The sequence below is a fragment of the Spinacia oleracea genome, chromosome 2 (genome assembly GCF_020520425.1).
Source record: "Spinacia oleracea cultivar Varoflay chromosome 2, BTI_SOV_V1, whole genome shotgun sequence".
Classification (NCBI taxonomy): Eukaryota; Viridiplantae; Streptophyta; class Magnoliopsida; order Caryophyllales; family Amaranthaceae; genus Spinacia; species Spinacia oleracea.
This window is the reverse complement of record NC_079488.1, coordinates 82,037,362-82,060,247: the sequence shown is the minus strand read 5'-3', so window position 1 is coordinate 82,060,247 and position 22,886 is coordinate 82,037,362. Positions and strand designations below refer to the sequence as shown.

Below are 22,886 nucleotides of genomic sequence, written 5' to 3'. Positions count from 1 at the left end.
CTTATTCACCCGCGTTTAGCTTCTTTCTTTTGCTTCTCGTCCTTTCACAAAACCACATTGTTCTTCCTTCAACCTCATCTCCAGCATCGCCGTCTGTCCTTCGCCTCATCTCCACCACCGAATTCACCGGGAAAGTGAAGCTCAGATTCATCTCCACCGTCACTGTCTGTCCTTCGACCTCATCTCCACCACTGTCGTTCTTACTTAAGGTAAATTATGCTTCCACTGACTCCTCCTAATCCTTGCCCTTTTTTTGGTTCAATTACTCTATTCCCCTCGTTTCAGTCTCTCAATTAACATGAATTGTGTATGAGTTATCGAATCTCTCTTGCTCTCTCCTCTCCTCTCCTCTCCTCTCTCCACCGAAAATGTAAACCCTAATTATCAAATTCAAATTTTGGCTTAGAAGAACCTTAAAATTGCTTTGAATTTGAGGTAAGGTAATGTCGTATGTCTAATTTCTTTTGCAAATTTGATGTTTAGATGAGGTGCTTCGAAGAAAGAAGTTCACAAATTTGAGAAAAACACAAGTTTTATTACAGTAAGACATATTTTTTCTTGCTGAAATTCTACTTAATTTTGTGAGTTTTACTTTAATTATTGAATTGTCAATTTCAAATCCCTAATTTCACAATCAAAAACTCAAAATTCCGTAATCACAACCAACCAATGTCTTGAATTATGGATGTGAATATTGTTGAATTGAGAAGCAATTGTAGAAAAAGTAATCGAATTTCAATTGATGAGCTATTCGATGAAATTCCTGTTTCAGAAGTAATCGAATTTCTCGAATTTATTCCAAATTGCATTCACTCACTTATTTTAATACTTGATTCTTCTTTATTTTGAGTATTGAGGGTGTAAATTATATATATATATAGATTGAAGGGGCTGAGGCCTTGGAGGTATGAATTGAAGAGTAGGCCAGAAGAGTGCAGCATTTTTCTAGGTTTGTTTGGAAATCCCTGCTTGAATTATGTATTGAGTGATAACTAATTACTTACTGTTTTGCTGGTAAATTTGTTCCCCTAAGGTGATTTGTTAGCGGTAAGATTTTCAGCATTGAGTAAAACTGATATGTTAGTGGGAAAAGATGGGAGATAGATTCTCGGTTATCTATTCTAGGAGTAAGGCTTTGGTTTGGTTGTTGTAGTCTTAATTGCAAGACAAGTCTCAGTTGAGTGCTGATGTAACCTGATAATGTCTACAAGTTGAGAGCTTGTAACATTCTCATATCCTTTAATTGAAATGGAACTCTGAGTCCGATCTCTGTTGCTTTCTGCTACCAACTAGCATGTTTGATTGACCTTAGTATGAATCTGTTCTAAGCAACTTTAATTTGGTGGAGCTTATATCATATGGTGTCTTGCTAAATTTCATTTGTTCACTTATGAGCTATTTGTTCACTTTAATTTCTGTTTTGCAGGGCTTTGATGATAATGTTCAGTAGGCTGATGTTGGTATAAACAATGATTCCCTCTTTTTTTTTGTTTCTCTACACCCCCAGCAGGCTGTAGGCTGTTATGATTACATTGAATGAGATAAAATGCAACATTCCTCCAGGACAGTGTAGAACAGTTTCATTTCACATGGAAATTTGAAATTATCTTGTTTCTGGCTGTATCCACTTGAGGAAGCACTAGAACTAACACCTCTAATCATATATGGCTTGAGCCCTTTACCTGGGAGGTTAGTTATTTTGTAACCTTATTTTCTTTTGCTGATATATTTTCCACATTTTATGGGAAAGCTTGCGAAGTTAACTTCTCGTTCCGTTAATTTCTTATACACAAACTTGCAACTGAATATTTCGACTTCTTTTTTACAAGGTTTTTTTTACTTATTACTGTCACATTTGGTCACTTGGGATTTGATTATTTCTTTGCCATAAGAGAAAGAGTGCAATAAGACGACAAAAGAAAGTGAAGGATATGACCTATCCCACCCAAATGAGTTCTTGCCTGAGCTGAAAGAAGAACAACAGCTTGCTCTTCCACCTAACGAAGTGAACTGCAAATCCAGACAAAACCTATTGTAAGGGCTACTTTAAAATTTTCATATTTCATCTTCGTCTTTTTAATTTTAGTTGATAAACTTGATTTTTGATGTTTCAAATGTGGGGTTTACATGTCGTACCAGTTTGTGATATGTTACACGGGGATGCTGCTGTTTTATGGTGTTGATTTGTGTGTTGGTATGTATATGCTGGTATGCAGTTAGGTGTTATGCATAATGGTTGATGTGTGTTCTGTTTGTATAGTCCAATTTTGTATAGTTCAGTTCTATTTCGTGAATTTCAGTTAAGCATATAAACAACCTGTCATATAAATTTGGTTATGTTTTGGTTTTGTCTGTTCTGTTTGCTTTTGTTCTGTTTTGGTTCAGTTACTTTGCTTATAAATTTATTCTGCTTTTGGAACTCTAGCATGACTTTAATACATTTGCAAGTGTTGTTATAAGTGCCTGCATTGCTTTCATATCAAAATCACTATTATAAGGTAGACACCACTTGAAGTAACCTGATCAAGGCTCTGGTTTTGCATGCTGGTAGTCCAAGCCAAAGCTGTCTAAAACTGCAGTTTTGATGAGGTGGAGACTTCAGATTATCAAATTGGTAGCAACTCGCTTTGGGTATTGGCATTAGAACTGGGAAGCTATGTGATATCCTATTGAGTCCCTTTTTCTTTTTCATGCTTTCCAGTATTTACGGAGCTTTGTACCATTTTCTGCAGGTACAAATGGAAGTGTTTCTTTTGACCCATCTCTTGATATAAGAAGACATAAGAACGACACCACGCTGTCAAACTTAGGATCTGTGAAGGATAACGAAAGACAAGATCTTAACTGTGCTGTGAAGGAATACTTACTCTTGGCAGGGTATCGTCTGACTGCAATGACATTCTATGAAGAGGTAATGTAAAATTCAAGATATTTCTTCGTGATTTCTTCAAGAAAAGAAGTAGTTGGCCAAATATATTTCTTCTTGATTTCCAGTATAGCATAAGATGAATATATTTTCTTTTGCGTCACAAGAACCTAAAATTTTATCCTACAGATTCGTAAAAATCCTACAAAATTATCTTGAATTTTCCCCTATGAATGTAACAGATGCCTATTGTAGAGGGAGGGTTGTGGTTTTGACATTGAACTGAAGTACTGAACTTAACTTAATTGTAGCTGATCCTTTAGATATTATAATTGACCGACTTTGAATTGTCATTATAAGTTTGGCTTAAGCAATATTGTCCTCAAAACTGCAGGTTATGGATCAGGAAAATAGATACACCATGTAACTTTGTTGCCTTGTTTCATGGAATGCATATGTATGATTGTGTGATGCTATCACTGCCTTACTTGGTAGCTTCAACTTGCCACTCAGTACTTCGGATCTTGCCGCCGCCAAACTAATAAGGTAAAACCCTTGCCTTTCCTTTCCTATCCTTCAGTTGTCTTCTTCGATCTTGCCTTTCTTTTGAGTGCTTGTATCCTTCTCCCTTCTACATTCTCCCTTCTACCTTCTTCTTTCATTCTTATTTCACCACCGAGTATCTCCTCTTTAATAGATTTTGGGACTGATCTCCACCGTCGTCGTCTCACTAAAGGCTACAGATCGACTCATCTCGACCGCGAATCACAAAACTCTTCAGACTCGTATCCACCGTGTCGTCTCACTAAAGGCTACGTGTACTTGACAAATTAGTATGTGTCACTCCTCCTTCGTCCTCCTTGTCGTTTTGTCTATTTGAATTACGGTCATATTTTGACTGTTATAGTCGTTTTGTCTATGTGTGCTTGCTATTTGCTAGTATCATAGTTGAGTAATTCTGTAGTAAATATAGTTGTCGTTTGATCGAATAGAACCTATATTGTTATAAGTGAAATAAACCCTTATCAATTGTCAAATCTGTGGCACATATCCATTTGTTGCTATGACTAGTGCAGAATTCTGCATCATTCTTGGATGAGTTACTGGTCACATAATATCGAGGAAGTCAGCTTTTTGAGATGATCCTAATTATCCTATAGAGTACAGACTGAAGCTAGTATATCAATGGGTACGGTGATCTGATTCCTTTTAGTATACACTGCTATAATTTTAAGTGTTTGACCTTGATGCAATCAGATTGGCTGCTTTGTTTTTTGGTAACTTCTGTTTTGGACTTTAATAGAAAAGCTCCCTTTGCCTTTTGACTTAGCGGGCTGGTTCTGATTGAAGTTGTTGCATAACTGTTGTGCATGCTCTGCCTTGATTGCTTAGCTTGATTAGGAATTGCAGGCTTGTGGGCTGATGTGGCATGTTGAATTGTTGCATATACTCCAACACTAATGCTGCATCACTCAGTGTGTGTTCTACCCTTGTTTTAGGAAATATTCTCTCCGTGGATTAATAAGGATCCACAGAATACAGAAGTTGGAGGTGAATTATTTTCGGCGCTATTGACCTGAAACACCATCTAGGGGATCATACTTATGTCTCAGTAACTGATAGTGGTTACTGGCAGGTCAGTAAAGCTTTTAATTTACGAACTTGATATCTCCTTTTTGTAGCTTCCAATACATGAAACTTGAATCATGCATGATCTTGCTGTTGTGTTAACAGATAGAGCTAGAAGGTCTTGACATTGCAAACAGTTCAACAGGTAAAGTCCCTGACTGCACATTCTCTATATATGTTGAAATTATTTTTCATACTATTACAATGATAAGTGGAAAGCAGGATTCAAATTTCCTTACAATTTACAGGTCACTGTTCGGCAGAATACTGCATCATGTGAAGAGATGGCTACAACAATGTCTACGGCAGAATCTGTAGCTCTTAAAGGACTACCTCAATGCATTGTTACTGTGGTAGCTGAGGTCTGATACCTGATCCATGATTAAAATTCTATTTTCAAACTTTAAGGGGGGCTTTACTTCATGAACTTGATAGATTTAAATACATACTTATTTCGTAGTTCAAATGTTCAATGTGGCTTTATTTTCTAGTTTGCCAGATTCAGCAAGACTTTGATATTATACTGGAGCCATGTCCCATGTTTGCTGAAGCCATCCTTCAAGTCAGAATCATTACCCTGGGGTGCTCCTAATAAGCTTCTTGGAGCTGATGGCAGCTGGATAAGGTATGGATGACTTCATGCTATATTTTAGAGCATTTTTTCTCTCTGAACAAGACATTCACTTAGATTAATTTTTTGAAACTCACTATTATGGTGACCTTTAATTTGTCAGGCGTACATTAAAAAAATTACAAAATATATTTATCAGCCGTAAGAAATGTTACTGGTGTATAACCTTGAATTATATCTGTTAAACACATATATCTGATTGGATGCATCCCATTGTAACTTTATATGGTATTGTGACTAACTGATTTCAAGTTGTTGGCCCTCTTGTATTTCTTTAGTTATGGCTTTCAGGCAAACATCTTTCCGAGTTGCCTTCCTTCTTCTACCTGTGTTTAGTTAGTGTCCTTTTCCAGTCCGTTTCCTGTCTACCTCCCCTCATTCTCTCCCCTCCCCATGTTACTTGTCATCTACTATGTATTATGCTACTTTAAGAAATACGAAATCTATATGCAATAACAAGCATTTTCACACGCTCCTTGGATTAACAGGCACTGTGTCATGTTCCTGAGTGGCTGACCTCATGAGATAATAAAATCAACCTTCAGAAGTGACAGAGATGCCAGCTGCTCCTGTACACCCTTTCCACTCCAAGATGAACATTCGAAGAGGGGTACTAGAAGAAGAATGTGCAGACATAATGCAGCACTTCTCCCGACTCAAAAGGAGGAAGGCAAAGGAAAAGGAAAAGAAAAAGGATATATCGTCATCTGATGAATCAGGCCAACGGTTTAGGTTTGCTTGAAAGGTTGAACCTGATTTATATTCTTGTCTGGAGATACTGGGATTATGTGTGTCTGCTATATAAGTTGTCAAATGTTTTCGGTTTCGCGTGGAAAATATCAAATGTCTGCTATATAAGGTAGCTTATTGAATGTTTGGCACGGCAGTTAACCTGTCCTATCACTATTTAGGTGGTTTGTTTTTGTAAACATATGATGGTTGATTTATATGTGAAAATCAAAGTTTCTTGGAAGTTATTGGTGGTTGATGATATTTTTGGACATTGTATAAATAGGGCGTGAGTACAGGTTCTATATTTTTTGGGATTGTAGAATATAAAAAAATAAAATTATTTATAAAAAAAAATTACACATTATTCGCGGCGTTTAAACTCACGCAATTTTACAATGTTTGAGGCGTTTAGGTAGAAAACGCCGCTTTACAATATTATTCATTTGAGGCGTTTTTTCTACCTGACGCCGCAAATGAATGATTAATTTGAGGCGTTTTTTAACACCGCAAATCAATCCTATTCATTTGCTGCCACTCTATTTGCTGCTACGCCAAAAACGCCGCAAATGAATATAAAAGTGACGCCTCAAATGAATGTTTTTCTACTAGTGTCCACAGGAAGTACTTCCATCTAGGAAGCATACTACTTTTCCAAAGACGTTTCCACCCCTTGACTGGGTGGGCCGGCCTTGGATTAATAGAATTTGCCAAGAACCAATAATCTGATTTAAAGTTGTAATACCCATTTTTTGAGCCCGACCAACACAAGGTATCTTCTGAATCTTCATTAGGTAGATGTTATTTACAATTTTAATGCTATTTTAGTCAGGAAATGATACTCTTAATAAAAATCACCAGGATTTTCTTGAGAACGTATTCAAGGCCAAACTCAAGTACGTGAATTTTAGTCTCAAGGTAATTAATAAACCTATTCTTTTATTTTTCTGATCGAGTATATTACTTTTTTCTTTCTTGGACTATTCCCTCCGTCCTTGAATGTTAATCTCTTCTGTAATCTATCCAAACAATCCAACATAAGTACACTTGTCACATGAATGTTAATGAATCTAACTTATGTGGGTAGAACAAAAAATAATTAAGGGGTTATTAGGATAAAAAGTTTACTTGAGATAAACAAGTTGACCATTTGGATATTTATAAGGTGTAAAGAGAATAAATGTTTGACAAATAAGGAAAAATTCCAAAATTAACATTCCAGAACAGAGTGAGTATATATCTTTAATGGTTTATACATGGAAATACATATTTATGCGGGTCTTATTAGATTAGTATAGTTATCCTTTATTCTTTTCACTTGGTTTAGACTGATTTTTCTAGTTTTTGGTCTAATCTCATTCTTCTTGGATTTTTCTAGTTTGGTCTGATTTGAATGTTTTTTGTGTCTTTTACTTTTTCTGGTCTGATTAGGTGAATAGAGAACAAAGTCTATATGTAATTAATTTTATTTTTGGTATGAACTGCGTACGTTTAACTACCTTTACAATTACTATTTGCACAAATATGACAAAAGTAGAAAAGTTGGTTGAATATAATAAAATATGGATAAAATAAGTAAGAGAAACATGTAAAAATGTGGGTGGGTGTAAGAAAAGAAATGAATAAATTAAAGAAAGTGAGTGAAAAATTATAAATATTGTAGGGGTAAGAAATATAAGGTAGTAAATTTTCATGTACAAAAATAGAATAAAACAGAAATAGAGATTTGTTCATTTTGATAAGCTTAATGATGCCTTGATTGCGGAGGAGAAGAATCTTATTAGAGATTTGAAAAAATGGATCGGAGTAATATTGAGGAAAGGATTTGGCAACAGAAATCACGAGCAGACTAGGTTAAGCTCGGCGATGATAACACCAAATTTTTTCATGCTTACGCCAAAGATAGACAGGGTCAAAATGCTATAAAATTACTCATAGGTGCTGATGGCACTAGGTATCAGACTCAGGAGCTTATTAAAAAGGAAGTAGTTTCCTTTTATCAACAACTCATGGGGAGTGCTTCAAGTTCTCTACCAATAGTGAATAAAGATGTTATTGCTCGAGGTTCTGTTCTCACTATGCAGCAACAACGGAATCTGTGTATTCCTTTCACTGGAAAGGAGATTCAGGAGGCTCTATTTAGCATGGATTCACTTAAATCACCAGGTATTGATGGTTTTAATGTTCACTTTTTAAAAAAATATTTGCATTTGGTGGGTTCTAGTGTTGTTGAGGCTGTTCAAGCTTTTGCTAGGCCTAGTTTCCTCCCTAAACAAATTAATTGCACTTGTGTCACTTTGTTGCCTAAAGTTGCAAATGCTTGTTCAATTAGGGAGTATAGACCTATTGCTTGCTGCTCAGTTCTTTATAAAATTGTCTCAAAAACTCTTACAAAAAGAATGCAATCTGTTTTGTCTGAGCTTGTGTGGGAAAGCCAATCGGCTTCTGTAAAAGGTCGAGTTATTTTTTATAACATCATGTTAAGTCATGAATTAACCAAAGGTTATGGAAGAAAGAATCTGTCTCCGAGGTGTATGCTCAAAATCGACTTGCAAAAAGCCTATGATTCTGTTGAATGGCCGTTCATAGAGCATCTCCTGTTGGAATTTGGTTTTCCCTATCAGTTTGTAAAATGGATTATGGTGTGTTTATCCTCTGTTTCTTACTCTTTCAACGTCAATGGCGAACTAACTATTCCGTTTGAGGGGAAAAAAGGGCTCAGGCAGGGGGATCCTCTTTCACCTTCTCTTTTTGTATTGTGTATGGAATATCTTACTAGATGTTTGATGTGTTTGAAGGATAATAAGGATTTCAAGTTTCACCCTAGATGTAAGAAGTTGTTGCTCACCCATGTGTGTTTTGCCGATGACTTGCTCCTCTTTGCTAGAGGGGATCTCTCTTCTGTGACTCAATTGTTTGCCGCCTTCAACGACTTCTCTCATGCTTCTGGTCTCAAAGCAAATCACTCTAAAAGTTGCATCTACTTCGGGGGTGTACCTCTTAGTGTTCAGCATGCTATTATGAATACTTTTGGTCTTTCTAAAGGTGAACTTCCTTTTAAGTATCTTGGTGTTCCTCTCTCAACCAAGAAACTTGCAGTTATGCAATGCCAGCCACTTATTAAGAAGATTTTGGCTAGGATTGATACCTGGTCTTCTAAGCTTCTTTCTTATGCAGGCAGAATCCAACTTATAAAATCAGTTATTTTCAGCATCCAAAGCTACTGGTGCCAAATTTTTCTTTTGCCTCAAAAGGTTCTTAAGCTAATTCAAGCAGCTTGCATGTCTTTCTTATGGACCGGGAAATCTGGAACTTCAAAGCGTGCTCTTGTTGCTTGGGAAACTCTCTCCCTTCCCAAGGCTGCAGGAGGTTGGTGTATTCCTTGTGTTAGTATGTGGAATAGGGCTGCTTTATGAAAGTTGCTCTGGAATCTTGCACAAAAAAAAGATAAGGTTTGGGTAAGATGGGTTCATATCTTCTATGTGAAAGGTCGGGATATCACCACCATGCAGGCCCCTGCCCAAGCCTCATGGGTGATATGGAAAGTTTTTGATGCTAGAAAACATCTTTCGAACCTTCCTGGAGGCATGGCTATGCTACTTCAACAACACATGTCTATCAGTAAAGTTTATAACAGATTGAGGGGTTCCTTTGAGCATGTGTCTTGGAGGAAAATTCTTTGTAACAACCCTTCCCCTCCTAAATGCATTTTTATTATTTGGTTGGCTGTTCTTGGCAGATTATCGACGTGTGATAACATGCTCAAAATTGGTGTTCATTGTGATCAAGTCTGCTGTTTATGCAACAGAAAGAATGAGTCTGTGGAGCATCTGTTCTTTGCTTGTTCTTTCTCTTATGAGGTTTTTTCTAAGGCTCTGTTGTGGCTAGGCATTCAAAGAAGTCCTAAACCCTGGTCTGAAGAAATTCATATCTTGGAGACTCACTACAACAAAAACGCTGTGCGACATCAGATTTATAGGTTGATTGTTTCGGTTGCAGTTTATCTAGTTTGGAGGGAGCGGAACCACAGAAAATTTCAGAATACCAGCCGCACACCTGCTGCTATTATCCATGAGTTAAAGCTCATCTCCTACACTAGATGCATTCATAGTAAGAAGCTTTTAGGGTTTTTGCCTTAGTTGTTGCTTTTGGCTTTTGAGCTTTTGGTTTTTGTGTTGCTTGCTGCTTTTGTGCAGTTTTAGCCGTGGTTGTAGAATGTTTGTTTCTCACTGTTTTGGTAATTAATAAAATTACACCTATTTATCAAAAAAAAATAGAATAAAACAAAGTGTAAAGAACATTATAAAACAGACTAAAACGAAAAGTGTAAAGATCATTTTGAAACGGAGGTAGTATGTGATAAAAAGGGTGAGTGCACAAAGCAATACATGCCATTCCAAATCAATGGATGTCGACTAGCTTAATTAATTGACATGAAATCGAATCGCTTCTACATAGTTGACCTTGTGGCTCTCGATCTCTAACCAAAAAAAAAATTACAGTTTCATATGCATACCTACATGTTAGTCCTACTGCTGTACAGATTATTAATCCAATACCCCTAAAAAGAGTTTTTATCTAGATTGAGTAATTTATACCAAAATTGTTTGAAAGTTGAAACCTAAAGTCACATTAGTTTTTTTTTTATTATTATTATTCTTTTAATCCAAATATCCAATACCCCTAAAAGAGTTTTTTATCTAGATCGAGTAATTTATACCAAAATTGTTTAAAAGTTAAGCTTTGGTTTTATTTGTATACTCCCTCCTCCGTCCCGGAATACTCGACCCGGTTTGACCGGCACAGAGTTTAAGGGACTTGAATTGACTTATTTAATTTAATAGGTATTAGTTGATAGTGGGGTATTATTTTAATGTAGTTAGTGGGAAATGTGTAAAGGGGTGGGGTTGGGGAGAGTAGGGGTTGAATTTTTAATTATTTTTTGTATGGAGTAGGGAGTAGGTGGATTAATAGGGGTAGAGTGAGAAATAATATAATATTGTTAGAATATTTCCATTTTTAGAAACAGGTCAAGTATTAAGGGACGGCCCGATAAGGAAAACAGGTCAAGTATTCCGGGACGGAGGGAGTATATTATACTTGGTATTATAAATCAAGTTCTTTGAATACGTCCCTCGAACCCTTGACCTTGACTAATCAAGTTCTTTGATTAGTGTATAACTAGTCTCTTCATGATTCAATCTAATTCACATGACTTTCAAAACCAAAACAAAATACTGGAAATTGTCATAATTAACTAATTAAGTATCCTGAATTTCTATCATTTTCTTCTAGGATGAAGCAGTAGCCGAGGTGAATGAATGGATAAAACAAGAGAAAACGGTTGCATAGAAAGACTTCTTCTTGATGGAGCCTTTGAATCTTTAATGGTAGGGATTCACTCATAACTGTCCATGTAAATGGCCTCTATTTTAATGGAACTTGGGCAACCCAATTTATGGAATTAAACACGGGAAATGAGAGTTTTCACTTTTCACCTTGTTGATGATGGCAGCAATAAAACGGTTAATGTGCCCTTCATGAAGCAGTATGGATCTTAATTATTATGGTTATGGTACATTTGATGACTACTGTTTGGGCTCCCAATTGATTCTCAATTGGGCCACTAAGTCCAAAGCCCAATGGCTCTAAACAAACAGCATCAAACCTACCAATGGCTAGTCAGCCATCCATCAAGGCCCAAGGCCCAAAAGCAGTAAATGACCTATGGGCATTTATTATGAAAACACTATAAATAGGCCGCCAAGGCTCACACCTCAAGGTACGTCCAATTTATCGCCTTAAGACTACTCTTCTAGAGAACTTCTCTCTAGAATCCGAGCATCGTTCTTACTTAGGCATCGGAGGGGCTTTCCTCGGAAACACCCCCGAGGCTAGTGACTTTGCTCTTGTGCAGGTGAATTCGGACTCTACTCATTCAAACAAGCAAGATCTTCAACACATACAAAAGGGCCTTCATTCGAAGCCCATTGTTTCCATCTTTACAACACCGGAACAATTTGGCGCCGTCTGTGGGGAAGAACACTTCAAAGCCTTTGAAAGACATCAATCACCTCTTTCCGCGAAAATGGTGAATGATGTTGTTAACAACAATGACGACGATATGATGGTGCGGTCAGATTCAGAATCTGACCAAGAGGAGCACCCTCAATCGATGGCGAGGTCACAGCCAAGCAGAGCTACGACCGCCACAAATGCAGGACCTCCGATTCCAACTAGGGAAGAGCTCACTGCGGCCATGACCATCATGCAAAACTTCCTCTTCAATGAGAAGCAGCAAGGACTGGCAAATGACCGCAGAGAAGAGAGGAGGACCAGGCGAAGGCTGAACGAGCCACCCAGTGCGGAAGTGTCCAGACCCGAACGAGAACTCCTTCCCTTGACAGGTAAACACTTGACGTCGAGGTGGATGGAAAGCACGTGGGACACCCAAAAAAGGGCACAACAGCAACCAGATTGGTTTGCGAGACCATCGCCTACTCCAACAGCTCTCCAAAGCGAATCAACTACTCGTAACACTCGGGTCCGAAGCTCGGTGCTCAGCAGGTTGAGGCCCTCGGTCCACTCAAGGTTAAGACCCTCGATCCATACGAGACTCGGGGTGGGCGAGCCAAGCAGATCTGGCGAACGACCCGAGGTCAGTAGCCGAGAGAGAAGAAGAGACAGGAGGCATGATCGAACCCCTAGCCCCCATCGTACGCCCGAACGTTCTAATCACAGAACCTCGGCAAACGAAGGCATCAGGGCTAGACTCGGGAAAAGAATCATGACTCCCACGTCATCCCCTTTCTCGGACGAGCTGATCATGGAAGAAATACCGAAGGTAAGACTGCCAGCGCACCTAACCTACAGCGGAATCACAGATCCGAGGGATCATGTCATCTCCTACGAGCAGCAAATGTTCTTGAGTCCCTACTCCGAAGCATGTTGGTGTAAATATTTCCCAACCACGCTAACCGGAGTGGCGGGAGAGTGGTTTAGATCGCTGCCGAAGGGATCGATCAAGAGCTGGAAAAAGCTGAAAAAGAGATTCTGCACACAGTTCGTGAGCAACAATCGCCCCGAGCGAACCACAGCAGAACTGACCTCAATCCAACAAGAAAGAGACGAAAGTCTGAGAGAATTCATGGCCAGATTCATGAAGGAATCAACAAACATACCAAACTTGCAGCCAGACGTGGCCATCTTCGCCTTGAAGCACGCGCTCCAGGAAGGGAAGTTCCGTGACGAACTCTCAATGAAGAACCCCTCCAGAATAGCTGACGTGCTCCAAATGGCTGATGCGTTCATCAGAACCGAAGAGTTCAACAAGGCCGCTGCAAGATTGAAAGGATCGTCGGATCCGAGAGACACAAAGAATACCCAGAGCAAGCCCGAGGGCAGCTCAAGGAAGGGGAAAGAGAAAGTAGGAGCTAGAGAGATGAGCCCGAAGAAAGACGGGAGAAGGGGTGAACTTCAACCCAAATACACCAACTACACTCCACTAGCTCTGCCCCGAAAAGAGATATTTAGCCTCAACAGAAATGATGAAAAGTGGAAACTACCGGGGAAGCTCAAGTCCAACCCAGCTCGGAGAAACAAGAACAAGTGGTGCGAGTTCCATGATGACTTCGGTCACCACACCGAAGAATGCAACTCGCTGAAAGACAACATTGAGGACCTCGTTCGCCGAGGCTACCTGAAACAGTACTTGTTAGACCGAAGGGAGGAAAAAGAAAAGGCCGCCAGTGGCAAACAACATGAGCAACCCCAGAAGAGGGTCTACGAAGCAACAGGACACAAGAAAAACGACATCCTGGTGGTGTTCGGGGGGCAGAAGTCTGGCCAGGCCAGCAAGAAACACCTAAGAGCCCTCTCCCATCGGGTCAACTTCAGCGCGGTGGGAGACAACCAGCCACACCCCCCGAACATGACCTTCACTGCTGATGATTGTTTCGGAGTCCAGTACAAACATGACGATCCTCTAGTCATTTCCATGGACCTCAATAACCACAACGTGCATCGAGTGCTAGTCGACGGAGGAAGTGCCGTCAATATCATCTTCAGAAACTGCTTCGAGCAGCTGATCCTCGAAGAACCAGAGGAAGCACTGACGAAAGTCAGTTACCCTCTGATCGGATTCAACGGATCCGCAGCTATCCCTCGAGGAAAGATCACCCTGCCAGTCACAGTGGGAGAAGGCCAGGCAGCAAAAACCCTTCGGGACGAATTTCTGGTGATGGACTGCGACTCCGTATACAACGTAATCATGGGAAGAACCATGATTCACAAGATGCAAGCAGTCCCCTCCACATACCATCAGCTGATGATATACGTCTCGGATGCAGGATTCGCCGAACGAATCAGAGGTGATCAAGAAGTGGCGAGAAGAACCTGCCACACTGCTGTCCGAAAACCCAAACTAGGGGACGGCCCCGAGGAAGAAAAAGGAGCCACGGGAGAGGAAAGCGAGGCTAAAAGGAGAAGAGCAAGCACGAGCAGCCTATCTCCTTCAGAAGTTGATGCTCGCCCCGAAACCCTGTCTCCTGAGCCAGATCAAGAAATGGAGGATATCTTCCTCGAAGATAATTCAGACAGGAGCGTCCGAATAGGCAAGGGCCTAAGCTCGGGGCTCCGAATCGATTTGATCCGACTACTCAGGGATCACAAAGACATCTTTGCGTGGTCAGCAGCAGATATGCCAGGGATAAATCCGAAGATGATTTGTCACAAGCTGGACGTCAACGCTGAAGCTCGGCCAATAAAGCAAAAAAAGAGAAATTACTCCTCGGAGAAAAACAAAGCCATCGCCGAGGAGGTAAAAAAGTTGCAAGAGGCCGGATTCATCGAACCATGCATGTATCCGAAGTGGCTGGCCAACGTGGTGATGGTCAAAAAAGCGAACGGCTCATGGCGAATGTGCGTAGATTTCACAGATCTGAACCGAGCCTGCCCCAAAGACTGCTATCCCCTGCCAAGGATAGATCAATTGGTTGACTCCACCAGCGGCCATGCACTGCTCAGCTTCATGGATGCCTTTTCAGGCTACCACCAAGTATTCATGCACCCCGATGACAGGGCAAAGACAGCGTTCATCACAAGCGCAGGAGTGTTCAACTACAAAATGATGCCTTTCGGCTTGAAAAATGCTGGAGCCACCTACCAGAGGTTAGTTGATCACGTCTTCGCCGACCAGAAAGGGAGGAACGTGGAGGTCTACGTGGATGACTCCATCGTAAAAAGCATCAAGGAGGAAGACCATGTCAAAGACTTGGCAGAGACCTTCGGAAATCTGCGGAAATACAGCATGAAGCTGAACCCAAAAAAGTGCGTCTTCGGGGTGAAGTCAGGGAAGTTCCTCGGATTTATGGTGAGCGAAAGAGGAATTGATGCGAACCCAGACAAAGTCCAAGCGGCATTGGATTTACCCGAGCCGAAGACCAAGAGAGATGTGCAGAGGCTAACCGGCAGGTTAGCCGCACTGACAAGGTTCATATCAAAAGCCTCGGACAAGGGAGCCCCCTTCTTCAAAGCACTGAAACCAAAGAACCTCCCCGGGGGAGAAGCAGAACCAGTCAAGAAAAAGGGGGTCCCGAGGAAAGTGGATCCCGAACTGATATGGGAACAGGAGCAAAGAGAAGCTTTTCAGCAACTCAGAGCCCACCTAGCTCAACTGCCGACACTGGCCAGACCAAAGGAGGGGGAAACCCTGTACCTATATGTCGCAGTTAGCCCTGGAACCGTCAGCGCAGTGCTTCTTCGGGAAGAAGAAAAGAAGCAACAGCCAATCTACTTCACCAGCCGAACACTCACAGGGGCCGAAACCCGGTACCCACTCATCGAGAAAGTCGCATATGCAGTAGTGGTAGCTGCACGAAAACTAAGGCCATACTTCGACTCCCACCAGATCACAGTACTAACTGACCAACCGCTCGAGAAAGTACTCGACAAAATAGAGAGGTCAGGAAGATTGGCTGCCTGGGCCTTCGAACTATCAAAGTTCGGCATCAAATATCAGCCGAGGACAGCAATCAAAGCACAAGCATTGGCAGACTTCTTGGCCGAGTGCTCATACCAGGAAATGCAGGATGACACGAAAAGCACTTGGGAGGTCTTCACTGACGGATCTTCCACAGTAAACGGCTCAGGAGCAGGAGTTGTACTAATCCCCCCGACGGGGAAAAGCATAGAGTATGCATTGAAGTTCGGCTTCAAAGCAACTAACAACGAGGCCGAATATGAGGCCGCAATCGCAGGGATAGAACTTTGCTTATCCCTGGAAGCCGAGCATGTTCGCCTCAAAACTGATTCCCAGCTTGTAGCCAACCAGATCCGAGGGGAGTATGAGGCCAAATGGCCCAGCATGACAGCCTATTTAGCAAAAATTAAATCCTTAACGTCAAAGTTAAGATCCTTTGAAGTCATCCTCATCCCCCGAGGACAAAACACGCAAGCAGACGCACTGTCAAAACTCGCAAGCTCAACACTCATCGACCTAAACAGGTCGGTCCACGTGGAAGTTCACCAAGAGAGAAGCATTGACTTGCTACCCACCACAGTATGCAGCTTACGTACCGAACCTAGCTGGATGGACGCAGTAGTTGCATACAAAGAAAGGGGAGAACTTCCCGAAGATAAGCTGCAAGCGAGAAAACTGAAAAGATTCAACAAATGGTTCATCATCAGCGCCGAAGGAGAGCTCATGAGGAAATCATTCTCTGCTCCGCTGCTAAAATGTGTGGGTCCAACAGACGCTGACTACATCCTAAGGGAAATCCACCTCGGGATATGCGGAAACCACATTGGAGGTAGGACATTGGCACATAAAGCCCTTCGGGCTGGGTACTGGTGGCCCACTATGGTTTCCGAGGCAAAGCAGATGGCAAGGAAATGCGAGAAATGCCAAAAGTTCGCACCAGCCATCCATCAACCAGCTCAAACCCTACAATCAACACTGTATCCCTTACCATTCGCACAGTGGGGGTTAGACATCATTGGTCCCTTCCCCTCAGCGACGAACCAGAAGAAGTGGTTGATTGTAGGAGTCGACTATTTTAGCAAATGGATCGAAGCCGAAGCTGTCTCCTCCATCACCGAACCTCAGGTCCGCAAGTTCATATGGCAGAACATCATCACAAGGTTCGGCATACCAAGACTGATGGTCTTCGACCACGGGAAACAGTTCGACAACACCCCGTTGCAAAAGTGGTGCAAACAGTTCGGCATACACCTAGCTTACTCGGCAGTCTGCCACCCACAAAGCAACGGGCAAGCCGAAGCTGCTAACAAACTCATCCTCAATGCACTCAAGAAAAGAGTCGAGGATGACAAAAACAAGTGGTTAGAAGAGCTACCCGGAACGCTATGGTCCCTTCGGACCACTGAGAAAGAAGCTACCGGGCAAACACCGTTCCACCTTGTATATGGATCCGAAGCCGTAATCCCTGTGGAAATCGGAACAGAAAGCCTGAGGATCCAGGCATACAACAGGTATGATGGGCTCCAGGGAGAAAGCAACAACCAACTTCTGTCTGAAGCTCTCGATCTACTGGACGAAGCTCGGAACGATGCAAGGACACTCAACGCAGCCTATTTGCAGAGGGTCAACAAGCATTATAACCGAAGAGTCAACGCCAGACCCCTAAAAGTCGGTGATCTAGTGCTCAGAAACGCTGCCTCGGTTCAGAAAGGACGGATCCATGGCAAACTCTCAGCCACTTGGGAAGGACCATACATCATCCACTCCGAAAAAAGGCCAGGCACGTTTATGCTGAAACAGTTAGATGGAACAATTCTGAAGAACCATTGGAATACCGATGTTCTCAAGAAATATTTTGTATGATCTCTGTCTGTAAGCCAAGTAAGTTGTTTAATGAGAAGAGGAAAGCCATTGGCACCATGTGTTTCATTAAACTTATCTCTATATTTATTGTCCCCTTATATATATATGCAGCCTCGGATCTGATCAATCCGAGACTAAAAACAGGTTGACTTTGCCCATTCCTTGATAAAATGCAAGGAATGACCAAATCATACACTTCAGGGAATCGTCCAGAATCCTCGGATTCGCGATAACCAAATAAAACTTGTTCGCCACAAACAGTCGCTCGAATCAAGTTATAAAACTCCGGCTCAGATCCACGGATCGCCGAAGGCATAACTAAGAGGCAGACTAGCGATCTCTTGCCCAGGTTTCCGAACCACAAGAGATCGGAAGAACAATCCAGACCTCTGAGCAGATCGACGGATTTGAAGAGTCTGGAAACTAAAAGAGTCTCTTAGCAGATCTACGGATTTGAAGAACTCATAAACTGAAGAGTCTCTTAGCAGATCTACGGATTTGAAGAACTCATAAACTAAAGAGTCTCTTAGCAGATCTACGGATTTGAAGAACTCATAAACTGAAGAGTCTCTTAGCAGATCTACGGATTTGAAGAACTCATAAACTAAAGAGTCTCTTAGCAGATCTACGGATTTGAAGAACTCATAAACTAAAGAGTCTCTTAGCAGATCTACGGATTTGAAGAACTCGCAAAACTAAAGAGTCTCTTAGCAGATCTACGGATTTGAAGAACTCGCAAAGTTAAAGAGTCTCTTAGCAGATCTACGGATTTGAAGAACTCATAAACTAAAGAGTCTCTTAGCAGATCTACGGGTTTGAAGAGCTCGCAAAGATAAAAAGTCTCTTAACAAATCTACGGATTTAAAGAGCTCTCAAGATCAAAAGGTTTTCAGCAAGTCTACGGATTCAAAGAAAAGCTCGAAAGTACAAAATTGAAAAGCAGCCAAGTAACTAACACTCATTTTTCATTCAATATTTGGGGGAAGTACAAATACATTGAAAACCTCAAAAATTGAAAACAAAATGAAACAGTTAAAATCGGCAGCCATCAACAGACAATACCGGCCTACCGAAGTACTAAGAAAGCAAAAAGAAACGAGTACAACGCAGCGCCGAGGCAAAAGGGGGAAAAGCAAGCACATATTCGGAAGTCCTCAACTGGAACCGACCGACTCTGAAGAAGACGACTGCCCGAATCCCTAACTCTTGGGAGTCTCAGGAGCGGCCCCTAGGGGAGCATCCTTCGAAGAACCCCCAGCAGTAGTATCACCCTCGGAAGTTGCCTTCTGGGCCCGAGCCTCTGCGAGAGCAGCTTGGCGTTCAGCTTCAGCTTCATCTCGATCAGCTTGGCATTCCACCAAGTGGTCCTCGGCCTGCATCCATAGGGGAACTTTCTCGTTCCAAGGGAAGTGAGGCATGTGCTTCGCAAACATGCGCCGAGCACCCAGGATGCCGTTCCAGTACTGCTCTCTACACTGATCAGCAGTGTAGAGGTCGACTCGCTCCTGCTCCAACTTCCGAATATAGTCATCCTTTTCCCGAAGCTTCAGCCGAAGGACAGGCACCTTATCAGCTTGCTGCTGGATCAGCTCCCGATGCTGGACAAAATGGCAAAGCCTTAACTCTGCCTCTTTATGCTCCTTGTCGGCCGCTTCAAATTTAGACTTCATCTCCTGGAAGAGTCTATCTTTTTCCTCAAGTTCGCTAGCGAACTTAGCGGCCATATCCTTCTTTTCCTCAGCAAAGGAAGCGATCTTCTCAGCATCCTCTTCAACTCGGAAGATGAGCTGGCCAACCTCGGCCCCAATCTTCTCAGCAAACTCTCTAGCCTCGCGACTATACTGAAGGTATAGCTGCTTGACTTCCGTAAGCTCGGAGAGGAGTTGCCCAGCCTTCTGGTCCAAAATGGGAATATCACGAGCATAAGCCTCACGATATTTCCTCAATTGTTTCTCCTCAACCGAGCTACACTCGGAAGCGAACGAGGACCAGAAAACAGCCTGGGAACGAGAGAAAGATGAGCAAAAATAGGAAAAACATAAAACAAAAACACAACTCAAAGAGAAAAATCTAGCAATTACCTCGTTCAGATAGTACTGGGCCATCATAGCCGGATTCCTCTCTTCGGCCCCAGGAACCCTCCACTGCGGGTTAGCACGAAGCAGATTCTCCCGAGCAGCCTCGGGGCCCACCAAGGATCCCACGTGAGCCAAGGGGTCCTCTCCCAAAATCGGAGCCCTGGCATACCGAGCCATCGCCTCCCTTACTTCTTCGGGGATCCGTTTTAGCGGAACATCCGAACAGGGATCAGCATGGATCAGCCTATCCAGGGCCGAGGTAGAAGTAGAACCCAAAGTTGAGTGGCGCCTCTTCCTCGTCAGACCTTGCTCGGGCTGCTCCTCCTCTCCAGCAGAGGGAACCTCCTTCTGAACCTCGGGAACCGCAGCTTCGGGGCCCGAGAGATCTATCATCTCCTTGTCTGGACTCTTCTCTCTCTCGAAGGGAAGATCAGCAGACTCCTTCTTCTCCCCAGCTACCTCAGGGACATCCGAACCTGGAACAAAATCGGCTTCAATCGCCTCCATCACCTCGGTGATATCCTGGATTTCGATCCCCAAAGCAGCAGATGGTTTCAGTGGAGAGGGGATGATATCTTCCTCGATCAGCGGCTGGTCCACGGGCGGCGGTTCAGCAATCACCACACTCTTTAACTTCTGCCCTGGCAAGGGCATGAAGTGAAGAAGATTCTTAGGAGGAGGCATGACTTCCGAAACCGCTTCCTACATAGCAAGCGTTCAAAGATTAGTTTCGGAAAAAGGGAGAAACGAACTACAAAAAAACTCCAAGTCAGAACAAATACCTTCTCCGAGGGCTGAGAAGCCTTTGCTTTCTTCGGATGCGTGGAAGGCCTCAAAAGAGTGCTACCCTTCCTTTTGCGTTGATCCTAAAAAGGGGAGACCAAGGGTCAACGAATGTAAAAGAAGAAAAAAGGAAGAAATAGAGAAAAAAGCGTGAAGTACCCGGTTCCTAGATAAAGAGATATCTATCCGAGCCGGGGATGAAACCGAAGGAACGGCACGCGGCACAGCGTCAGTCCCAGGACCCTAAAAAGATGGTCCAGGACCAAGACGTTAGCCGACGGCCAACCGAAAAGAAGAAGACAAACAGAAAATCGAGCCTATAAATGAACACTCACCGGGTCCGAAGTTGTCTTCAACACAGGAAGCACAACCTTCACAGGAACAGCTTCAACAGAGGAGGCGGAATCCCACGGATCAGCTCGAACTTTGGATATCCGAGCAACCCCCGAAGGAGACAACACGTAATCCTTCAGGCGAGGATTACGAGGGTTATCTTTTCCGAACTTGTACTCGGGAGCCGGGTCGTGAATAGTCTTCAAATCCAAAGAAATGCCCAACTTCTTAGGATCAATGCAGCTAAAGCCGTACTCTGCAAAAACAAAGCACAAAATATGTCAGCAAAACGAAGCAGGAAAGAGAAGGACAAACTCACTGAAAAAACGGTCTCAGCCGAAAGACACCTACCCCTGTCAAAAATCCTGCTGAGACCGGCAACAGCAAGAATGTCCTCCCTCAAAATGTAATTGAGATTCGGGAGCCAGCTAGACGGCAGTCGATAGTTATCCTCTTGAGCCAAGAACCACTGGAGAAGGTCCACATAGTGGCGATGATTCCGATCTGGAGCTGCCACACCCCTCATATCAGGATCAGGAGCCACGAACCACTTCGGAGGACGATAAAAGTTGGGATGCTTCGGATCCGTCGGCACACGAACGAGCAACCACTCCGTCTTCCAATTGTGGTCAGAGCTAAGGTAAGGGTACGCCGTGATGTAGTTCGGATCCCCCCTCTTTCGGGACTTCTTATTGACAATGGTCCACCAACCATACCCATCACCCTTGGAAGCATGGTTGAGAACCAGATCGTGAAGATCCCGAAAAATAGCGACAGAGCAAGGGAAATTGACGAAGTCACACACCCATCTAAATCCGATTATGTGCCTCATAGATTTGGGTGTGAGCTGGGCCAAACTAATGTTGTACGACACCAAAAGCTCGGATACGAACGGATCCAAAGGAAAGCGGAGACCATTCTCCAAATGATGAGTATACACGGAAATGAACCCCCTCGGTGGATGAGTCACCCGAGGACGCTCTTGTTCAGGAAGCTCGCACCAGTACCCCAAGGCATGCTGAATTCCGTATAGCTCCTCGGCCTTCCGATGATAATTCCCCAACTTCGCTTCCACCAACCAGTCACCGCTGACCGATTTCTCCAACGGACCGTCGATCTTGGTGGTCTCGTGCAAAATTGAGGCATACCTGCCCTTCGGATCAGCTTCCGACCAATGAACTGGAAACTCGGGGTAACGACGACGAACACCCGAAAAGCCAGCTCTCTCACCAGAGGTTGCGCGTTCAGACACGCCAGACCCACCAACTACATCATCTTCGGAAGCATCCCAACCAATCGAACGCTTCTCCAACGGCCTCGCCGAAGGCCGACCCCTCGAAGTTTTCGGTAACCTCCCCGAAGGCACGTTCTCCCTCTCACTAGAGGAGCCAACGACGAACTTGCTTTTGCCCCTATTCTTTGCCATGGTCGCGAAATCTCGATCTAGGGTTTAGATTGAGGGGTAGAAAGAAGAACGAAGAAAAAAGGAGAACTCAGAAACAAATTACCTTTTTCCGAAGCGGAATTCGCCGATAAAGCGAACAACACAAGTTCCCGAAGTCTAAAGTTGGCCGAATTTCGTAGATCTGAAGAAACAAATTGCACTGCGATCGCCGGAATTTAGAGAGAGAATGGGTTTGAAAGAAGGAGTAAAAAGTTCGAAAAGAGCAAAGCACCCAGTATTTATAGAAAAGAAAAAGGGCGCATCAACTTCCTCAACCCACGATCTCCACGACACAATACAAGTCCCAACACTTGTCATCAATGCAAATCATCCCTTTTCAAAAAAGAGAGGGAACTTTCGGACTTCTGACAGCTGGAAACCCACCCATTTAATTCTAAATGGACCGGGTCTGGGGGGCATGTTGTTTGGGCTCCCAATCTATTCTCAATTGGGCCACTAAGTCCAAAGCCCAATGGCTCTAAACAAACAGCATCAAACCTACCAATGGCTAGTCAGCCATCCATCAAGGCCCAAGGCCCAAAAGCAATAAA

General features: G+C 42.9%; 1 protein-coding gene and 2 long non-coding RNA genes across 3 annotated transcripts; 2 read left to right on the top strand and 1 right to left on the bottom strand.

The window, feature by feature from the left end:
• The first annotated feature begins 1,669 nt into the window (after nucleotides 1-1,669).
• On the top strand, nucleotides 1,670-3,699 carry LOC130467034 (uncharacterized). The gene is made up of 4 exons (XR_008927190.1): nucleotides 1,670-2,034; nucleotides 2,733-2,911; nucleotides 3,261-3,412; nucleotides 3,564-3,699. It is a non-coding gene; the product is annotated as an uncharacterized lncRNA (long non-coding RNA).
• Nucleotides 3,700-4,188: 489 nt separating this feature from the next.
• On the top strand, nucleotides 4,189-4,848 carry LOC130467033 (uncharacterized). Its single transcript, XR_008927189.1, has 3 exons — nucleotides 4,189-4,502; nucleotides 4,601-4,640; nucleotides 4,744-4,848. It is a non-coding gene; the product is annotated as an uncharacterized lncRNA (long non-coding RNA).
• Nucleotides 4,849-11,136: 6,288 nt separating this feature from the next.
• Nucleotides 11,137-20,984, bottom strand: LOC130467578 (uncharacterized). Its single transcript, XM_056836123.1, has 4 exons — nucleotides 20,558-20,984; nucleotides 19,494-20,477; nucleotides 19,172-19,370; nucleotides 11,137-11,237 (listed from the first exon to the last, which is right to left on the bottom strand). Exons 2-4 carry the CDS (start codon nucleotides 20,457-20,459, stop codon nucleotides 11,137-11,139), a joined length of 1,266 nt encoding a protein of 421 aa, XP_056692101.1. The 5' UTR covers nucleotides 20,460-20,477; nucleotides 20,558-20,984.
• Nucleotides 20,985-22,886: the final 1,902 nt, after the last annotated feature.